Source organism: Lactuca sativa, chromosome 6, assembly GCF_002870075.4.
Source record: "Lactuca sativa cultivar Salinas chromosome 6, Lsat_Salinas_v11, whole genome shotgun sequence".
In the NCBI taxonomy this organism is placed as follows: Eukaryota; Viridiplantae; Streptophyta; class Magnoliopsida; order Asterales; family Asteraceae; genus Lactuca; species Lactuca sativa.
In genome coordinates, this window is record NC_056628.2 from 201,995,959 (window position 1) to 202,015,125 (window position 19,167).

General features: G+C 32.3%; 1 protein-coding gene and 1 pseudogene across 2 annotated transcripts; one reads left to right on the forward strand and one right to left on the reverse strand.

Annotated features, from left to right (window-relative positions):
• Nucleotides 1-267: 267 nt before the first annotated feature.
• On the reverse strand, nt 268-4,342 carry LOC111914150 (dihydrolipoyl dehydrogenase 1, chloroplastic-like; annotated as a pseudogene).
• Nucleotides 4,343-9,531: 5,189 nt separating this feature from the next.
• LOC111914152 (uncharacterized) lies at nt 9,532-18,632 on the forward strand. 2 transcript variants are annotated; one of them, XM_023909899.3, is made up of 23 exons: nt 9,535-9,940; nt 11,431-11,511; nt 11,649-11,833; nt 11,924-11,973; nt 12,106-12,185; nt 12,724-12,783; nt 12,958-13,057; nt 13,142-13,219; nt 13,428-13,489; nt 13,619-13,687; nt 13,771-13,848; nt 13,942-14,037; nt 14,127-14,197; nt 14,274-14,351; nt 14,638-14,731; nt 14,841-14,936; nt 15,289-15,497; nt 15,590-15,704; nt 15,993-16,124; nt 16,217-16,324; nt 16,397-16,506; nt 17,456-17,557; nt 17,782-18,632. In XM_023909899.3, exons 1-23 carry the CDS (start codon nt 9,890-9,892, stop codon nt 18,164-18,166), a joined length of 2,490 nt encoding a protein of 829 aa, XP_023765667.1. In that variant the 5' UTR covers nt 9,535-9,889; the 3' UTR covers nt 18,167-18,632. The 2 variants fall into 2 exon arrangements, with proteins under 2 accessions (XP_052620781.1, XP_023765667.1); XM_052764821.1 differs by lacking the exons at nt 14,841-14,936; nt 15,289-15,497; nt 15,590-15,704; ... (3 more) ...; nt 17,456-17,557; nt 17,782-18,632 and having other exon boundaries at nt 9,532-9,940; nt 14,643-14,711.
• Nucleotides 18,633-19,167: the final 535 nt, after the last annotated feature.

Sequence of the window (19,167 nt, forward strand, 5' to 3'; positions counted from 1 at the left end):
TGCGTTCATCTACATTGACATGATTTTAGAGTTGACCATAATTTATATGGCTAAATACAAGAAATAATAACTTACTTTCTTATTAAGGGATTGTATTTTTCAAAAAGAAAAAAAATCTTATTAGGAAATTATACTTTGAAAAATATACCCAACTATAACTGTGGTGAAATTTTTTATTGTATTTGGATGGCATTGCTATAATTGGAAAGGATTCCAACATGAGATGCTCACCTGGGCTTATTTAAAAAGTTCATCAAGTACTTCTGAAAGGGTGGGATGTACATGAACTGCATATTTTAAGTCCTGCAAAAATATATTTATATTATAGAGAAGTAATTAATGCCATGACATTGGATGCATTAGGAAATGAAGGTGAAAGATGTAAGATGTATGCACCTGAATGCGAGTGCCTAATGCCATGACATATGATGCTTCATGGATAAGATCATCTGCATGCATCCCCAGGATATGCACTCCAAGTATCTCCCCTGTATCCGCCCTATATATCAACTGCATAATCATACAAAACCAATCTCATCCATTCATTCATCATCTTTAAAATAGGACTTGATCTTGATGGGGGAAAGCCTCCTTTCTCAATATGCATGAACTCAAATAAACAATTATTTTTCATTATAAACAGAAGGGTAAGGGTAAAATGGTCATTTACTTCTAATAATATTGATCTAAGAAAAAGAGTAGGGTTGTTAAGAAATAATAAGAAAGAAAAGAAAACATTGGCAACACCCTCTCCTTGATTTTCTGCCAAAGCTTTTGTGTTGGCTTTGAAACTTGTCATTGCGACACTTATCTTGAACTTTTCTTTTTTTGCTTGAGGCTACACAAATTACATACCCATTTAATTTAATTAATAATCATAATTCATAACATTTCCTACACCCAAAGATGTATAAAAAAAAGTTATAGGTAGAAGTTATTAGAAGATTAAATTTAAAAATTTGTCCTCGGTCAATCTCACCATGCTGATTTCAGGATGGGTGAAGCAAGTTGCTGGGATACTTAAGTGGTTCATAACATGATCTTTTCCACTCACTTGTTCAACAACTATTTCAAACAATCCAAATCCATTCACAAATCACTTCATTTGCTATAATCAAATACTTTAAACACCATCTTATTTAGACAACACTTCATGAGAATTAAAAAAAAAAAAAAAAAAGTCTTACCTGAAATTCCCTGTGCGCTAGCAGCATGAGCAAGCATCAGTTTGCCATTTGCATCTCCAATGCAATATAAGTGAGGAACCTAAAGTTTAAAGTTTTTTTTTTTTGTCAAATACCAATTAGCCAAATATGTTTTGATTATAAGATCATATTGGTAATTGAAACATACCAGGTTTCCCTTTGCATCAATCACACACATATGCTCATCAACAAGAACAAAACCACGTTGTGTCTCCACATTGATCTACAGAACAACCATTACAATTATACATGTAGGCCCTATTAGTTGTATTGTGTCTAACATGCATCTAACTGACACTGATGTGAATGGGACAAAAATTCACAAAAAGGTAGGACACAGACTCACGAAAAGACGTGAATGTCAATTTCACTCTCATCATAGAAATAGCCCTAGAAAGCTTGTTGCCTTGTCCATTCCAGTCTCATATTAATTTAATATTTTACTATTTTAACCTTAAGCAACATACATTTTCCAATCCAAGACCTTTTGTGAATGAAGCTCTTCCAGTGGCAATTAGTGTTGCATCTACCTACACAAGTAGCAAAGACCACAAAAATTGCAGCTTTATGTTGCCCCCAAAAAGGTGAAACAAAGACCGATGTTCAAAGGTGAGACAAAAAGCTGCATTTTTGTCATATTGACATCAATTCTTGTCCTAATAGTACAAAAATTGCAGCTTTTGTATCACACAAAAAAGGTGAGACAAGAATTGATGTCAATATAACAAAAAATGCAGCTTTTTGTCTCACCAAAAAAGGTGAGACATGAACTGATGTTAATAGAATAAAAATTGCAGCTTTTAAGGATTGACTTGAATAGGTCAAAAGTTGCAGTTTTTTTTACCTCTAGTGTCTCTTTTGGTTCTTTTGTTTTGGCATCAATAAGCTCAATCATGACAGGTTTCCCATTCTTTGCAGGGGTGATTTGTTGAAATAATAATACAAAATCAATGTGACTTTTTGCATATAATATAATGGAACTCAAATAAACAAATAAACCTAGGAATTACCTTGGTAGCAAATACTCATGTATGATAGTCAATCTTTCGTGGATTTATAAGAACCCTTTTAGCTAACTTGCCAATCTCAGGATCAAATCCAGGCATAAGTTGATCAAGAGCTTCAATAAATGTGACCTATTTATTCATTTTGTAATATTTAAGTTGATAGAAATTGATAAGTTGAAGCTAGAGGATTGTAGGGCCCACCTCACTACCAAGTGCAGTGTACACATCATTGAATTCAAGTCCAATATATCCACTTCCTACAATGGCTATCTATTCAGGAACAAACTCCAATTTTAGAGCATGATCACCTGTAACAACAGTCTTCCCTTGGTATGATCACAGGTATTCCCATGAACTGTTCCTGTTATTCGAGTCACAGGAAGAACTCCAAAATTACCTCACGGCTTTATTAATTAATCGATAAAAGAAACAATTCTCCCTATGGTGCACCAATTATAGTGACCTGCTAAAATAACCAAAAGTCCTAAACATCCGATTCCTAAATAATAAAATAACTAAGCAATAATAACTAGATAACTATAACTTATAATTATCTTATTTTAAACTTTTCTTAAAGCGTCTCTGATAAACACGACCAAAGCGGTTTGTTTGGGACGTATCATCCCTGCAGTTATTTAGAATGATAAAAAAAATTAATAGACTTATGATCTTTATTAATTTTTATGTGAAATAAAAATTTATATACCATCAACTTCAATGCCTTTAGGGACAAAAGGGATTGATCCAGTAGCAATTATTATATCCTTTGCAGTTATCATGTTATCCTTTCCATATTTCACCTTTTGGGGACCCTGATAATCAGTATAATATGTCAAAACTATATTATATTGATATCAACAAAAGTATTTTAGTCAAAGGCTTACCAGAATTGAACCAAAACCGGTCAATATGTCCACACCAAGTGCAGTTAGTGAATTGGTCAAATTGTTGCGAATTTTTGAAGCAAGATTACTTGCATGATCAGCTACTGCCTGTCTGTTGTATCCAGCACCTGACACCTATTAAACTCCAAAACAGCCAAAACATAAACTTTCTAGTGCTATTTTTAACCATGATGGCAAATCACAGGGACCATTTTTGCAATTTTGTCAAAGTTATATTACCTGTATGCCTAAAGCTTTCATGTGATGATCATCTTGGAGTTCCCTCATGCGACCACTAACAGCAAGAAGAGCTTTAGAAGGAACACATCCTCTGTTTACACATGTTCCTCCTATCACATCACCTTCGATGATAGCTGTTTTTAGACCCTGTCATGTACTAAAACTTGATAAAAATAACCTTTTTTTATTAATCTTACACCTCAATCATGAAAAGGCTAGAAATGACCTTAAAATGCTATTGTCATAGTATAAACTGATTTCATTTAAATTCAACAAAGTTCTGTGCATCAGTTGCAAGTAGGGATCAATCAATCATCTTATGTGTAAGGTCATTTTTGTTGGAGTTAAATTTGCTTTCTTTTATCTTTTCGATCATATGTAGTCATCAAATAGTCAAATTATGTGTGCAACCTTTGACTGGTTAGGTATATATTTCATTATTTATGGAGTATGAACTTCGACATGTCCAAGGATATTATAGATTAATCATTATGTCAATATTTTATGCAACCTTTGACTGAGTACTCGACTTTTGAGGATGTTTGAACAAGACTGAGAATCTAAATCAATTTTTTATAGTTCTGACAATAGATAACATGAATAAATTATGCTCAAGGAATCCTTGCAATTTTCATGCCATGTTATAATTATAATACGAAAAATACTGCAATTATTTATGTGGTGCGATTTAAACAATTATTTCTTCTAACCTTTTCAACATCATGCAATGCAGCACCATGGCCAGCAACTCCCGCTCCGATTATAACCAGAACATAATCAAAAGACTTTGGAGGACTTCCATTGTTGCCTGGCGAAGCTGCTGTAACGTAATTCCCGGTCTTCTTTGAGATAAGGCACTAACTACTCTATATTTGGGCTGAGATAACTGTAGAACCTTTCGCCTGAGACCGCAGAAACAGAAACTGAAGGGTGCCGGAGAATTAAGAAGGAAGTGCGGTGAGTGAAGTGTAGGGTTCGAATGATGGAGAAATTGGTGATGTAGAGATTAAGGAGTGCATTTATGTGATTGGAAGGAAGGGGGTGAAGGAGGGCGAGAGAGACTGTTTAATTGGATAGAGTGAATGGGGGAGGATTTGCTGATCTGTCTCCAATAATTGGATAGACCCAATTACTTCCGTTTAGAATGTTGTTACATGCATACATTATTACGAAGGTGTTTCATTATGTATAGATAGATGTATGGAATGTTTGGTTTGATTGGATAAAATCTAAGGTGGCGTTTCGCAGAATATTTTTTAAAGGAATGAAATGTGTCAAAAGAATTGGAATTTGAAGGAATTGGAATCTGAATGTACTAGAAGCTGAAATGTGTTTGGAGGACAAGGAATGAAATCTGTTTTCTGTTTGGTTTGCTGATTTTACAAAGGAATTAGAAAATAAATTTTATAATATGACAACAATAAACGTACAGAGCATGTAAAGAAAATTGTTCATACTTCACACAAAGAAACTAGATATGTAGTAAGCACCACAAATGTTAAAAAATTATGCTATTTTCTATCAGACAAAGATGAATCACATATTACAAATATATAAAAAAATGGTTGAACACAGTTAATTGCAGAAAAATTGAACATGAGATGTTTACCTGTAAACGAAGATGATAGATACACCAAAGCAGTGGAAGAATGACGAGCCAGAGATGAAATACGACAGTACAATGACTATGATCGATAGATGATTTTTTTTGACAAATACCGATTGAAGAAAAATATAATCGATAGAAAAAGGTAACTGTAGAAAAGATATGAAAAATCACATAGTTTATTTGTTTACTAGAATCGCATATATATGAGAGGATAATTGTGTAATTAAAAAAAAAAAAGATAAGCCAACAGAATGTGAATTCCTCATAAACAGGGAATGAATGGGAAATCTTTCATTAACGGAATTAAAAAGTAATTATGGAAATCATATTCCATTCCTTTTGTAAGCCAAACACGTTTTGTATTGGATTTTAGTTTCCAATTCCTTTCAATTCCTTATGAATCAAACAAAACAGACGACCCCTAAGTTATTGGTATAATTCGCATTAAGAGTTTGGAGCTTTTAATTTTTAGCGTTCGGATGTTTCGTTTTGAACAAAAAGTTTGATTTGACACTATAAAGTTTTAGCATTTAATTTTAAAAAAATGGATTGGTTTTTTAGTGACAAAAATCAATAAGTTAATAAATTAAAAATTATTTAGCTTAAAATTGTTTTTTGTTTGTTTTGTATCCTAGTAAATTATAAGTCATTTCAAAAAATCACAATTTGTTACTTCTTGAAAAATCATTTTCAAATGTTAAACAAAAAATAGTTTTAAAAGTTAAGTATTCAAACATTTTTTTAACTTACTAACTTTTCAAGAAGTCAATAAATTAATAAGAAGTTTTTAGATAAATACTCAAACAACCTCTAAATAAAACGCTTCAAATCTAAAGTTATCTAACATAATGTTTAACAAAATGCCAACTAGTTTGTCGAACACGTCCATAATTATTACAATCGGTTAATGTGTTTTAAGTAACCATTTATTGTTAGTATTTATGGTTAATGATGTTTATCGGTTAATCGTTTTGATTAATTATCAATAAAGGTTAATCATAAGGTTAAAAAATGATATAAAACGAGAAAATACATTGATATAAAATTATAGAATACAAAAAAGTCTTAAGTCATCGATATTTAATGTTTTGGTTGTCTTGAAAAATAGGTTGTTATTTTAAAATACAAGATCATCAAATAAGTTTTTGAAACACTTGTGACAATAATAAAAAGCCTCAAAGCAACTTAAATATCACAAGATCATAAACTCTAATCACTTTACACTACATCTTGAAGATAATATAATATGAAATAATATAAACAATAATTAAAATATGGAAATTTTTACTGCTGGGTCATATTTTTATGGTTTATGTTGGGCTCATAATGTGTTTGTTCTTGGGCTTAGATTTTATTGTGTGTAATAGGCTTGTGTATGTTCACGGTTAGCTTGACCGTAATCACCTAGTGTTTACGGTCATAATGGATTGGGCTTTTGTGGTCTTGTACTTGGTGTATATATATATATATATATATATATATATATATATATATATATATATATATATATATATATATATATATATATATATATATATATATATTAGTGTTTTCAGTCGTATATGGGTTAATCGTTTTTCTCATTGTTTTGGTTCACGACTCCCTTTAGAATTCTCATGTACCAGACGATTTATTGTCAATAGAATCGTGTGCATTGGAAGTTATTTCATGTTCTTGAATCATTTCTTACTTGACATTCCGCACTCATTAAGCAATTTAGATTAATATCGTATAAGATCCATAATATTGGGACTTATAATTGGTATCATAGCTATATCGGGTATCAATCGCATTCAAGAACTTTAGAATCATTTTTTTGCTGTTTTTGGGAGTATTTACTTATTCAGAAAAATCATAATCTTAAAACTTTAGATTTTTATTGATTATTATTCTTGTGTTCTTTGTGAAATTGGTTTTGGCATTCTTCGTGTTCATCAGAATTTCAGATATATCCTTCTAATTTATCGGGATTAGACTTGAACTGATATATCTAATTCACAAATCTTAAGGGTGTTGGATAAAATTTCAAAATAACAAATCATGGTTTACAGAGGCTATTTTTGGTTAAATTTGGAGTTTCCGGTTAAAGATTAGCGTAAAGGGTTTACGGAGTTTATTTGGTCAAAATTCGGAGTTTACGGTCAACGATTAGTGTTTTCGGAGGTTATTTGGTCAAGGTTCAAGTTTACGGTCAACACTAAGCCTAAAGGGTTTTTTCGGATATGTTTACGGTCAATCTTTGATTATTTTTGGACGTTTTCGGAGTTACTAGTTTAAAATGGAATACATCAGTTCAATGCATCAAGAGTTGGACTCGATTATAGGGACTACCACTCGTATTCCTCGACTATTGTCTGCTGATGGATTTCCGAAATGGAAATTCAGAATTGAAAAATACATTAAAATGGAGGATCCTAAGATATGGAGGAGCATTCTTAAAGGTCCGGTCAGGATTACAATTGTGGACGACAAAGCTAAAACTATGATTGATAAGAAGATAGAGGACTACACATATGAGGATTTTGAAAAGTTTTAAGAACATGATAGAGCTCTTGCTACTATTATCATGGCCTTATCTCCTGAAATTGTTTAAGGATTTAGGGAATACACGTCTGCAAAAAGATTTATGGGAAGCCTTGATTGAGGTTTATGAGGGAAACGAGGACATGAGGTAGAGCAGACACGACCTGCTTCGATAAATGTTCAACTTATTTAATCATGTTATGGGAGAATTTCTAGAAGTTTAACTGCAAAGGTTTATTACTCCTCACCACTGAGATGAGTGCAGCTGGAATCAATATACCACGCTAAAAAATTAACAATAAGCTATTGAATTCTCTTTTACGAAGTTGGGACATGAATGTGACAGTGATCAAGAAGACTAGAGAATTGAGCAACCTCACCCTTGCTAAAGTGATGACCATAATCAAGGCGTGTGACATGGATGATAGGCAATGTGAAATCAATCATGTGAATTCCCACTCTACTGCAAATCTAGGAATCTCTTCAAATAATGCCTTCTCAACTCAACAAACCTACTCTGCTCAACATACTGTGCCTCATCAATCCTTAGCATCCTCAAATTCTTTTGGCTTAAATGCTAAAGTCACAACCATAACTCAGACTTCATCAATTCCCAAAGAAGCTGAAGAGAACATGGCTTTAATGGATGGGTTTATGAAATGCTACAATGCTCTTATGGCAGGAGATTTGGTACCTCCAATTATGGTTGGAGATTTGGATCAAATTCACCGTGAGGACGTGGAAGAGATGGACCTCACATGGCAAATTGCTATGGCGGTGTTTAGGGAAAAAAGTTTACTCAACGTACAGGGAAGAACAATTGAGGAATGAACGTGGAGAAGAAGGTAGGGTTCAACAATAGCAAGCTACGATGCTTCAACTGACACGGGCCATGTCATTTTGCTCGTGAATGCACCAAGCCAGACACCAGGAACAATCCGGATAGGACGATGGTGACTGTTAGGAACAACAGAGGAGCTACAACCAATAATAAAACAGCTAACTTGGCAATGGTGGCACAAAGCCTCAACTGGGAGGATCAAATGCAGACCCTAAATCTAACAGGATATGAAGCAGCCAACTTGCCACAGATCAGTGAAAATTCAAAGGTGGAAGAAGCCGAAGAAGAGATGATGGAACTGCAATTCGCCTACACACCTGCCACAAAAGAGGTTAGTGAAACTTTCTATTCTCAAGCTTGTAGTGATACAATTAAACTTTATCGTGATCAACATGATGTAACACCCATAAAAATCATGCCAAATTTAAACTTTTAATAACATTTCAAAACGATTAATCATTACAAAAGTTGTTTTGAAAATAGTATAATATCAGAGTATCCCAGAAACAAAGTCATAAACATGAGGAGCTGTACGATCATGCATTTGCCTTCCCGCGATCACCTGTACCTGAAACAAAAACTGAAATTTCCAAAATACCCATATACACAATAATACACATATAATCACAAATGGAAAAAATATACTAATTTGAAACCTAATCTTAAACTATCCAAAACTTTAAATACATATTTATATGTTGATAGTAAAATTTCAAAATTTTGGATATCGATAGACCATAGTATCCACAAAATTCGAAATATATGTTTTTAGTTGTATTTTATTATAATTGAATATTCTGATGAAACAATTATACACAATTAATAAAAGCATATTTATATACATGGATTTGGATAAACATAAAGGTTCATATATTGTTTAGTCTCCGATTTAAATTGATATATCAAGTATATATAAAATAAATATGTGATTAGGTTGTATAAGATACAATAAAGTTATACGTTCAAATTATAATCTCATAATCTCTATCTAAAATTTCATATATCCATATTCGTAATTAAACTTTCGTTCATATCTCAAAATTTAATGCCTTTCGATATATTAATTTTTTAACATAAATTATGCTAATTTTTAAAATATAAATATCATCCGATTTAAATTTAAACTAGTTTAAATGTATAAAGGGATGAAAGAGATACAATAATGTGATTAAAAAAAAAGAAAAAAGAAAAAAAAATATATGTATATTTTTCTGTAGCCAAGCCAAAGAGAGTCGGGGGCTGAGCACGGATGCTTCTCTCCTTCTTACAGAAGCCAAAATAAAAAAGAAAAATAAAAGAAAAAAGAGGCTTGAGAGAGGAGACAGAAGGGAGAGAGAGAGAGAGAGGGGAAGAAGAGAGCGAGATAGAGAAAGGCTTACTCCTACATCAATGGCGGTTAGGGTATCTACGTAATTGATTTTCTTCATCTCTGTTTGAATCAGTTTCATTCTTCTGTTTTGTCTCCCTCTCCCTTTGTTGGATTTTTTTGATAAAAAAACCCTAATTTACCCGTATACTGCAAGAATCATCTTCAACTTTTTATTGTTGTCGATTTCTGAGAAAAAGCGGACTGACTTGTGATGGGAGCGCCGGAGAAGACAACTACTTCTAACAATAATTCTTCGATGCAGGTCAGTCCAGTTGCTTATCTTTTTAATTCTGTTACTTGTCTTGACGTAATTCTGTTGCCTTTTCTTTTGCTTGATTCTTATTAATACCTCCTTTTCGTGTTGAAGTTTTTGCAGTTCATTAGATGTCGAATTTTAAGCTATATGGCTATATCTTTGTGTTCTTGTCAGATGTCAGAAAGATAAGTAGGGGCATATATTTTGGATTGTTTATTTGGTTATAGATGCGCGGGACTTTAGTTTTTGATTTTTATTTTGCCCTAGAATGGAGTTTATATTTTTGTAAGCTCGTTTGCTGTCCATATAAGTTTCAAGCTTAGTATTATCTTCAAATCATCTTATATGTAAACATGCCTTATAGTCCTCCTGATTCTTGATTATCCCATATATTCCAGTTGAACATGAAAGTGATGTACTGCTACTATGGTTTTTTATTATTATTATTATGTGTGTGTGTGTGTGCTTCCTTTTAGAATGCAAAGTGTGAAAGTATGGATCTCTGGTGGTAGTTTAAGCAACTAGATTTTAGTGAAAAGTTGAACTTACTTTAGGAGTATAGTGGCAAATGAAATTTATAACTCACTGGATACTCTCTATGAATTTTCAATCTAATTCTAGTTTCCGGTATATTCCTTATTTCAATCTTAACATACTCAGAGTTGGACAATAAGGGAAACCCTTCTTATTGTGATGGTTGATGGTTGGACATAGTCAAGTGTTAACATGAAATGAAACCGATTCTGCATAGACCTCGTATGGGAAATTGTATGATAGACCTTTTTTTTAGCTGTCTGGCTGTTTTCTTTAAAAATTCGGGCAGTTGGCCATGTGGCCTTGCTTTCAACATTGTAGGTGACTGAATTTTTCTTACTTGGAACAACCTGAACTTCTCTTAGTTGCATATAGATGAAGAGGATGCCTTTGAATTGCATAAATCAAGATTAAGTATCTCTATTTTCTCTGTACCAATGGTGTATCTTTATATGTGGTCTTGGAGGTGTCTCATGTTGAGGAAACAGGCAATGGAAAGTAAAATATGAATCGGAAATTAAAATAAGAAAGTGGCTCTCTTTTGGAAGCACAAAAGAGGAACTTGTATCCATTTCAATGGTTAGAGGCATATACAAACACACAGGGAATAAGAATATGTAGTTAAAGAAACTAATTTTATATTTAAATATTAGTGCATATATCTGTACATAAATTTCTCCCATTGGTGGAAAACATGCTTTATAAATGAGCATTTTAACAATATTTTTAGATCTCAGATAGCTCTTGACTCCTTGATAGGATTTATGGCAATGAATACTCATCTTCTCCCAACTTTCTTATAATGTTTGTCCTAGTATTAGCACTTGATTGTCATAAAATTATTTTTAATTGTCTTTGTTGTTCTTTTTGACTTCTTGTAGACTTTTTAGTTGTGTTCATTGCTTTTTTGTATTAACTTCTCATAATGATAAAATGGTTCTTCCTGCAACCTTTATATGTAGCGTGTCAAGGTATACCGACTCAATGATGATGGAAAATGGGATGATCAAGGGACTGGTCATGTCACCATTGACTACTTAGAGGTTTGTCATCATTTGTTTTTGTTTTTGTTTTTTTTTTTTTTTAAAACATATAAAGATTGAATTTTTCTGTCTACATCAACTTTACTACCATAAGTTACTTTCTAAAAGTTTACACTTAAACTAATGTCTTCCATCAGAGATCTGAAGATTTGGGGTTGTTTGTGCTTGATGAAGAAGACAATGAAACATTGCTTGTGCACCGGATTAGCTCAGATGATATATATAGAAAGCAAGAAGATACAATAATCTCATGGAGGGATCCAGAGTATTCAAGTGAACTAGCTCTTAGCTTTCAAGAGACTACAGGGTGCTCCTACATATGGTAAACACTAAATACATCTTATTATGATGTATTTCCATTAAATTTCTTTTAAGCTTTGATTACATTGATTTAAATGTTAATTTTATGCAGGGATCATGTTTGCAATGTACAGCGGAATCTACATTTTAATACCCTCAATAGTAAGTACTTGTGATTTATATATATATATGGAATCTCAGTTTTGAGCTATACTGTAAGGAGGGTAAAATAGGAAGGAATTTTGCCCTTAGTATGTGATCTTTGATAGATATTCCATTATATTACTTGTTCAGATGAGACATATCATGGCGCCAACAGTGAGCTGAGGGAGTTGCCTGAGGTAGAGCTGTCAACGCTTCCTTCAATTCTTAAGGTTTGGGCCAAAAATCTAAAATTTTCTTTTAATTTTTTATATTTTAACAATCATGGTAATTGTTGGGATAATGTTTCTGGAAGAAAAACCCTCTGTTTCTTAACACTGAATTTTTTGAATGTTCACTTTTCACTGTAGCAACTTGATATTTCTTAGGGCTAAATGCAAGAAGTATTTCAACTTACTTCCATTTATTTATTTATTATATCATCCTTTTTTTTCTATTACAACATTGTACTTCCCATTTTTTCCTTATTAGGACAATGTACTTTTTGAAAAATCTATCCAGTTGGAACATTTTACTTTTAACTTATTTCTCATTAGACATTGTGCTTTGAAAAATTTACCTTGTTATAGCAGTGAAAATTGTTTTGTTTTTGGCTGACATTGGTATAAAGCTTATAATCAGGTAGATTTTTCAAAGCACAATGCTGTAATAGGAAGAAATGAAAGTAGCATGCAATGATAAACAGCTAAAGAAAGTAAATTGCTATTTCTTACATTTAACACTATTTTTACAATTGCTTTTATCTTGCAGGTTGTGGTGGACAGTAGCATTACTGATCAGTTATGTGTGACAGAGCTCATACTACATGATGTATGCTATTATCAATCTCTTTCCACTCAGAAAAATATAGAGAAACATGCATATTTGTTTATCCATATGATGCCACTGTATTTGATAAAATTATTATGAAATGTACATAGTATTCTATTTTATTATTATTCTAAGGTTAATGCTTTTTTTTATAAATCATTATAACCTTTGCAGCAAAAGTTTTTCCGCAAGTTGATGGATTTGTTCAGAGTGTGTGAAGATTTGGAGAATTATGATGGCCTTCACATAATATACAAAATTATCAGAGGGATCAGTTAATACCCAAATTCTAATTACTTTTTATAATTAATATGGAACAACTAGTCTGACATTTTGATTTCATAAATTGTTATTGCAGTTCTCCTCAATAGTCCACAGATCTTTGAGAAAATATTTTCTGATGAACTAATCATGGACATTGTTGGATGTCTTGAATGTAAGTTGTACCTCCGTCTTAAATCTGTGTTTTAGTTCAGAATTCATATTCTTCTGTTGGTTCTTTGGAGTGTAATTTAATTGATGTGTAGAAATATCTATCAACTCATTTGTGTTATCGAAGATTGAAAGTAAATTTATAATTGTAATATATCATTATTGGTATAGAAATTTATAATTGATGGATGCTGCTATATATTCTTGTGTAGATGACCCTGATGTACCTCATGTCCACCATCGTGACTTACTTAAAGCACATGTATTCAAGGAGGTAATTATTTCCATTGATTTTTTTTTACTGACAGCTATGCTGTGAAGGATGATGAGAAACAAAAAGATTTTCTTTCAGTTTGTAGTACATTTTTTTTTTCTAATGTAACATATCACTTAACTTGTGTAGGCAATACCAATTAAGGATCCCCTAGCTTCATCAAAGATACATCAAACATACAGAGTCAGTTACCTGAAGGTAAATTCTTGAATGTATTCAAGGAGGTAATTACTCTTTTTGCCTAATTCCTATAGAATCCTGATATATGTTGCTTTTGTTAGGATGTTGTTTTGTCTAGAGTATTGGATGAGGCGACAGCTGCAAGCTTGAATTCCATAGTCCACTCAAACAATGGAATGGTGAGGAGAGGAGGTTATTACATTTTCTTTTTGTATAAAATCTTGAGCCTTGACTTTCATTCAGTATCTGATATATATTTTATACTTGTGTAGGTTGTGACTTTGTTGAAAGATGATGCAAACTTTATGAAGGAGTTGTTTACGAGGTTAAAATCGCCTTCCACCACTCCGGAATCCAAGATGAATTTGGTAAAGATTATACTATATGCATTTCATATACCAAACACTACATAAACCTAATCTTTTTGAATAAGTATATATGTTTGTTTATGATTTAGGTATATTTCTTGCAAGAATTCTGTAATCTAAGCAAGAGCTTACAAATGGTCCAGCAACTCCGGCTGTTCAGGTATGCTTTCTGAGTTTCAACTTTAACATTTTATTATGTAAAAATTCTAATTTCTTAACATGTTTTGACACTTTAGGGATCTCGTATCTGAAGGCATATTTGAAGTGATTGGTGATATTTTGCAGAGTGATGATAACAAGCTCATTCTGACCGGGTAAACAATTTGTATCTCTCATACTCATTGATTTATATAATGCATTAATTTCGTTCTACTTATGGTAGAACAAGAATTGAATGATTATATTGCAAACTAACTTCTGATCACTCTAACAAAAATAGATTCAAGATACTTACAAACTCTCCCTCCCTTCTATTTATCGCCGACCTAATAGGAAGAAACTACCTTATTGCCCTTACTAACAAACTTTATTATTTGAACCACAAATGAAAAGACCTAAAGACCCTTAACATAACTCTCAACAAAAATCTGATGGATGCAGGACAGACATCCTCATGCTTTTTGTGAGCCAAGATCCAGCTTTGTTGCGTTCCTATGTTAGTCGCCAGGAAGGTGTCTCACTAATTGGGCTTTTGGTATGTAATCACTAATCATCTTTTGTATATCTGGCCTTTTTTTTTTTAAAAAAAAAATTGATATTGGCATGAACTTTTATAACAAAGGCAGATATTTGTTCTGTTACAGGTAAAAGGTATGCTTAAAGATTTTGGGGATGATATGCATTGCCAATTTCTTGAGATAATTAAAAGTCTTTTGGATACATATTCTCCAGCAGGACAGGTGTGTAGGCTATTTATACTTTTTGTCATCAGTAAGATATGTATTAACCATGAGTTAGAGTTATATCGATTCATGACAAGCTGAAATGTTTGTTCTATAAGGCTATTTTCGATGATGAGAAATGTCTTTTGCACATATAAATAAAAGACCACTTTTCAATTAAGTCAAAAGTTACAATATTCGATTAAAGTTTCAAATGTATTCTATACATCATTTAATGACACCAAAAAAGAAACAAGGCCTTATTATATTTCCTTGTTGCTGAGTGGTTACCCTTGTCTAGAACTTCATCTTTTTCATTCATAAAACTTTGCATCCAACCTACTTTCTGATGTTTTTGATTTTGCTGCAGAGAGATGCTATTGTTGATGTTTTCTATGAGAGGCACTTGGATCAACTACTTGATGTCATATCATCATCATCATGTCCTCCATATGCTGTTCATAAATCCGCGGATTCCAATGGAAGTTTGCATAGTCAAACTAGCATCAAGCCTGAAATACTTTTGAACATATATGACCTCTTATGCTTTTGTGTTCTGCAACATCCTTATAAGATTAAGTAAGTACTTCAATAAATTTTCTGTGATATTTTTAAAATTTTACTCAGAGTTTGGGAGTTGTGTAAATTCATCCATCTTTTCTTGTTTTCAGGTCCAAATTTTTGCTTAGTGGCGTAATAGAGAAAGTTTTAAGTCTGACTTGTAGAAGGGAAAAGTATCTTGTGGTTGCAGCTATTCGCTTCATTCGAACTCTAATTTCACTTAAAGTAAGTAAATTCCCATGAACTCCTAACCTTTTACAAATCTACCCTCATTAATTCTTTTCTTCCATTTCCTCGAGTGTGTCTTCATTTTCTCAAGTCTTATTTTTAAACATCATTTATCCAAATAACACTTGATGAAGAAAAGAAGAAACAAGGCCTTATTTTGACTTTTTTGGAAAAAAAGTTATCTTGTGGCTGGTATGGATTAATATTTAATAATAATGACATGCTTGTAAACAGTTAGATGGAGACATCTTTCAGGCACTTGGATGATGTAATCTTTTTTTGCAGGATGAGCAACTCATGAATCATATGGGAAAAAACAATCTATTGAAACCGATTGTAGATGTTTTTGTTGATAATGGAAGTCGCTATAATTTACTGAACTCTGCAGTTTTGGAGCTTTTTGAGTATATCCGTAAGGTAGTTGTTTTCACAAGTGCAAAATAGTAGTATTTAATATCTTTAAAGTTATGTTATTTGGTATGATGACATAGAGAGTGAGTTTTATGCAGGAAAATTTGAAGACGCTAATGAAATATCTGGTTGAAACATTTTGGGTGGAGTTGGTGAAGTTTGATGGTTTACCTTCCATTCAATCTCTGAAAGTTAGATATGATCAGGTAATTAAATTCTTTTACATTTATTTATAAAAGTTATGAATCAAATGGTATGTGTGGATTTGGAATTTGCAGGCCATGGAGCAGGTGACCAATCAAAATGGGCCATATGCACTCAACACTAGAAGACGTGTAGATGAGCGCGGCCTTGAGAAGGAAGAGGAGGATTACTTCAATGAGGACAGGTATTTTTTTTTTTGGAGAAATAAAGATCAAAAGATAATTTGAGAAAATGTGGGAAATAGAAGGAAACAAAAAAAAAATAGTCTCCTTTTATTGACTTTCTACATCAAGTCTGTTCTTTTTGTGTCAAGTAAAAAAGAGACGCCCTTATGGAATAAGTCCATTAAGTCAAAAAGAAACATCACCTAGTCAAGAATTTGAATATGCTTCAATCATTTACTTCTTCACATTATGGTTTCCCAAAAAAATAAAAATAAAAATAAAATTTTGTCTTCCGTTCCGACCTAGTTTAATGAAATGTTTCACTGTTAGGCTTACCCTTCATTTGTGGTTATCTCATAAAAAAGGGTAATTTTGTCATTAATAAGTTAGGACAGAAAAGAAATGGTAATTTTGTCAATAAAAAAGTGTGTAGTTAAATTCACTCCAAATACTTGTGCATCTGGGTGTAAAGTTTTGATTTTTGTTGAGGAAGTTGGCCAAAACTTTTATCACACTTGTATTCTTTTCTTTCCTTTTCTTTCTACATCTTAAACTTTCTTCACCTTTTATAGTACCAGATATCTCGTATTTGAAAAATATAAAAAGCAGTTTTCCCTGCTGCTATAATTGGGTAGATTTTTCAAAGTATAATAATAAGAAATTTTTTGTGTGCAAGTACAATGCTGTAATGTGGTAGACTTTTCAAAGTTCAATCAATGCATTGACATTTGACAAGAAAATATTTGGAAGTAGAATAAAATACTTATAACACGCAGCTATTTCTTGCATTTAAACTTGAAATAGTGGATTCGTGTATACCTAGTCAATACCATTCAATATTTTGTGATTACCAATGAGAGTAGAAAAAAGGTAATTATGGATTCAAGTTTCAGTCTTTCCTAAATAGAAATGTGCGTGTGCATAATCTGTTTTAAGTTTTAAGAAAGATCTAAGTTGTGTTCCTTACAGCGATGAAGAAGATTCCGCATCTGCATCAATGCCTCGTAGTACAACAAGGATACGCACACAACCCACTTTATCCAATGGATCATCATCATCATCATCTTTAAGGTAGGTATAGGTAACTTCCTTTTTTTTTTTATTATTTCATGTTCATACTTGGAAACTTTTTTATTTGATTTTTTAGATAATTTAGAACATTGTCTTGGCTATAATCATTTGGATTTTTCAAAGTACAAATACTGAAATAGAAGGAAACAATAGCAACAAACAAATAAGCAAAAGTAGGTTGCTATTTGGAGTTTTAACATTTTTATTTTTAAAATTTTTTCTAGTGCTAGTCCTAGGCCAGGTGGACTGGTTGACTATGAAGACGATGATGATGATGATGATGAAGACTACAAGCCACCCCCAAAAACCAAACCCGAAAAAACACAAGAGGATGAAGGAAGCCTGGAATTCCAATTCCGATTAAAAAGAAAAATCTCCAAACAAGAACAACCCGATTCTGTCAAAAAGCGATTGCTCACTAAAAACCCAATGAAATCAAAAGAAAGCGTGTTTGCCACATTATGCTCAACTCTAAGTCAAGCCGTATTGCCTTCCAACACTTACACTTCTCAAGACAATAAAGATAAGGGCGATACTGCTCCAAATAAGGAAACCGATGATAAAAACACCCTAACAGTGGGCCCCGAGGTCGCTATAAATGGATCTTGAAAAAAAACAAGAAGCAAATGGATGATAAAACTGAAATAGGAGTAGTGGTGGTGGTGGTGGGAGAGCATACTGTACAGTAAGTACCATTGCAAAGGCGGTGGTGGAGGTGGTGCCATACTTTCCGGTCTGGTAATGAGTCTTGATGATGGGATGGGTTTATTAAAACATTTATAAACTTTGTCTTCTTTTTGCAATTTTGGTTAGCTTTTTATGATTAGTCTTTTAGGCAATGTGAAAACCATTATATAATTGATAGATTGGGTTGTATAACAAAACACCCAGGGTCACAAGTGACTGACTGTTATATAATTTTCCCATGAAAATGTTTGGTGGTGGTGGTTGGTTGGGACAATGTAGCTGCGCTATTTATATGTTGTACATTATCAACTTCTTCCAAGAAGCTCCAAAACTTTCTTTTGCTATTTATTTATCTATTAAAACAGGAATTAGCTTTTCATTTTTTAAATGATAAGATTGGGATGTTTTTCTTTTTCTTTTTTTATTTATTTTTTAAATTCGGATTTGTTATTAGTAACCATTTAGATAAATAGTTCAATTTTCCAAGATAGGAATTGGTATCATAGGGGAATAAATTCAAAATGCCACTGCTGTAACATGATAATATGATGATTACTATGAGAAAAAACAATAATAATGTTATTGTTAAATGTTGATGCAAACATATAATAGCATATGTAATAGTAGTATGGTGTCATGCTTTAGATGTAATACAAAATCGTTATGTAATATGGTGTCATGTTTTAATTGATAAATATAAGAAAATAAAAATCTGAAGGCCTATTTTTTAAGCCCAATATGATACAACTGGATTTGGGATAATCCCAACCAAATTCATCCTAATTTTTGTTTAAAAATGATCAGATTTTTAGATTACATTTATTTAGATTTTGGATGAAAATGTAGGATTTTTTTGGAATATAAATTCAGACAAAAAGATACTAGATAAAAATCCAATATGATCTCAAAAAGTTTGTATCCAA